Source organism: Aureococcus anophagefferens, assembly GCF_000186865.1.
Source record: "Aureococcus anophagefferens unplaced genomic scaffold AURANscaffold_200, whole genome shotgun sequence".
NCBI lineage: Eukaryota > Pelagophyceae > Pelagomonadales > Pelagomonadaceae > Aureococcus > Aureococcus anophagefferens.
The window spans coordinates 10767-11976 of record NW_008705741.1 but is presented as its reverse complement, the minus strand read 5'-3'; the positions used below and the strand labels follow the sequence as shown (position 1 = coordinate 11976).

At 73.7% G+C, this 1210-nt stretch overlaps 1 protein-coding gene across 1 annotated transcript in view; it reads right to left on the bottom strand.

The window, feature by feature from the left end:
• Positions 1-255: 255 nt before the first annotated feature.
• Positions 256-1210, bottom strand: part of AURANDRAFT_68536 (hypothetical protein) — a gene marked incomplete at both ends in the record, with an annotated part of 2153 nt that continues 1198 nt past the window's right edge. Inside the window, 2 exons of the mRNA XM_009044233.1 lie at positions 256-593; positions 647-1175. Coding sequence (XP_009042481.1) covers positions 256-593; positions 647-1175 — 867 coding nt within the window. The remainder of the gene's footprint in view (positions 594-646; positions 1176-1210) is intronic.

Genomic DNA, 1210 nt, shown 5'->3' with positions numbered 1-1210 from the left:
CGCAGCCCTTGACGCACCTGGCGTCGCTGCGCCGCCGGCTCCGACAAGCGTCGGTGGCCCCTGCCGTGTGCCTTGATGGAGCGGTCGCGCACGAATTTGTTGAACCGCGACTTCAGATGGGACATGTCGCAGCGGACATCGTATTCCCTCCCTTGTCCGATCGGACTGCTCGGACTACTCGAATCCCCCGCACGCGCGGCACGGCACGCCCGGCCGGCGGCTCGACGGGTGCCCAATCGACCGCTCCCCAACCCATTACTCCCCCTCCTCCGAACTCCCGCTCTTCGCCTCCCAGAGGCGCGCGTATTCCGCGCAGGACGCGAGGAGCGCGTCGTGCTTGCCCTCGGCGACGACGGTGCCGTCGCGGAAGACGGCGATGTTGTCCGCGCGCGGCGCGACGGCCGCGAGGCGGTGCGCGACGACGACGGCCGTGCGCCCGGAGCCGAGCAGGGCGTCGAGGACCCGCGCCTCGGAGACCGCGTCGAGGGCCGACGTCGGCTCGTCGGCGAGGAGCACGGGCGCGTCGCGGAGGAGCGCGCGCGCCGCGAGGACCCGCTGCTTCTCGCCGCCGCTGAGCTTCGCGCCGCGCTCGCCTATCAAGAGAACGGGTGTGTCCAGAGCAAAAAGCACGCCCCGGTCGTCGGACGCCGGCGCTCGCCGACGCGCTGCCGCGGGTCGAGGTGCGCGGCGCCCGCGGCGGCCAGCGCGGCGACGGCCGCGTCCAGCGGCGCGAGCACGTTGCCGTATTTCGCGTTGTAGAGCACCGTGTCGTCGAAGAGCGCCGTGTCCTGGGCCACGAGCGCCGTCGCGCGCCGCGCGTCCGCCGCGGAGAGCGCGAGGCCGCCGACGGTGACGGCGCCGGCCGTCGGCGCCGCGTCGAGGCCGTTGACGAGGCGCAGCGCCGTCGACTTGCCCGACCCCGACGCGCCCACGAGCAACGTGACGCCGCCGGCCGGGGCCGTGAACGTCGCGTTCTTCAGCGCCAGCGTGAAGCCGTCGCGCGACGCCGACACGCCCGAAAAGGCGATCTCCGGCGGCGACGGCACCGCGTGGGGCGGCGCGTCGTCCGCCGCCGCCGGCGCGTCGCGGAGCAACTTGACGACGGCGTCCGCGTCGACCAAGCCCTGCCGGATCTCCGACACCGTGTACCCCAAAAAGTTCATGGGCTGCGCGAGCTGCAGCAGGAGCGCGTTCACGGCGACGACGTCGC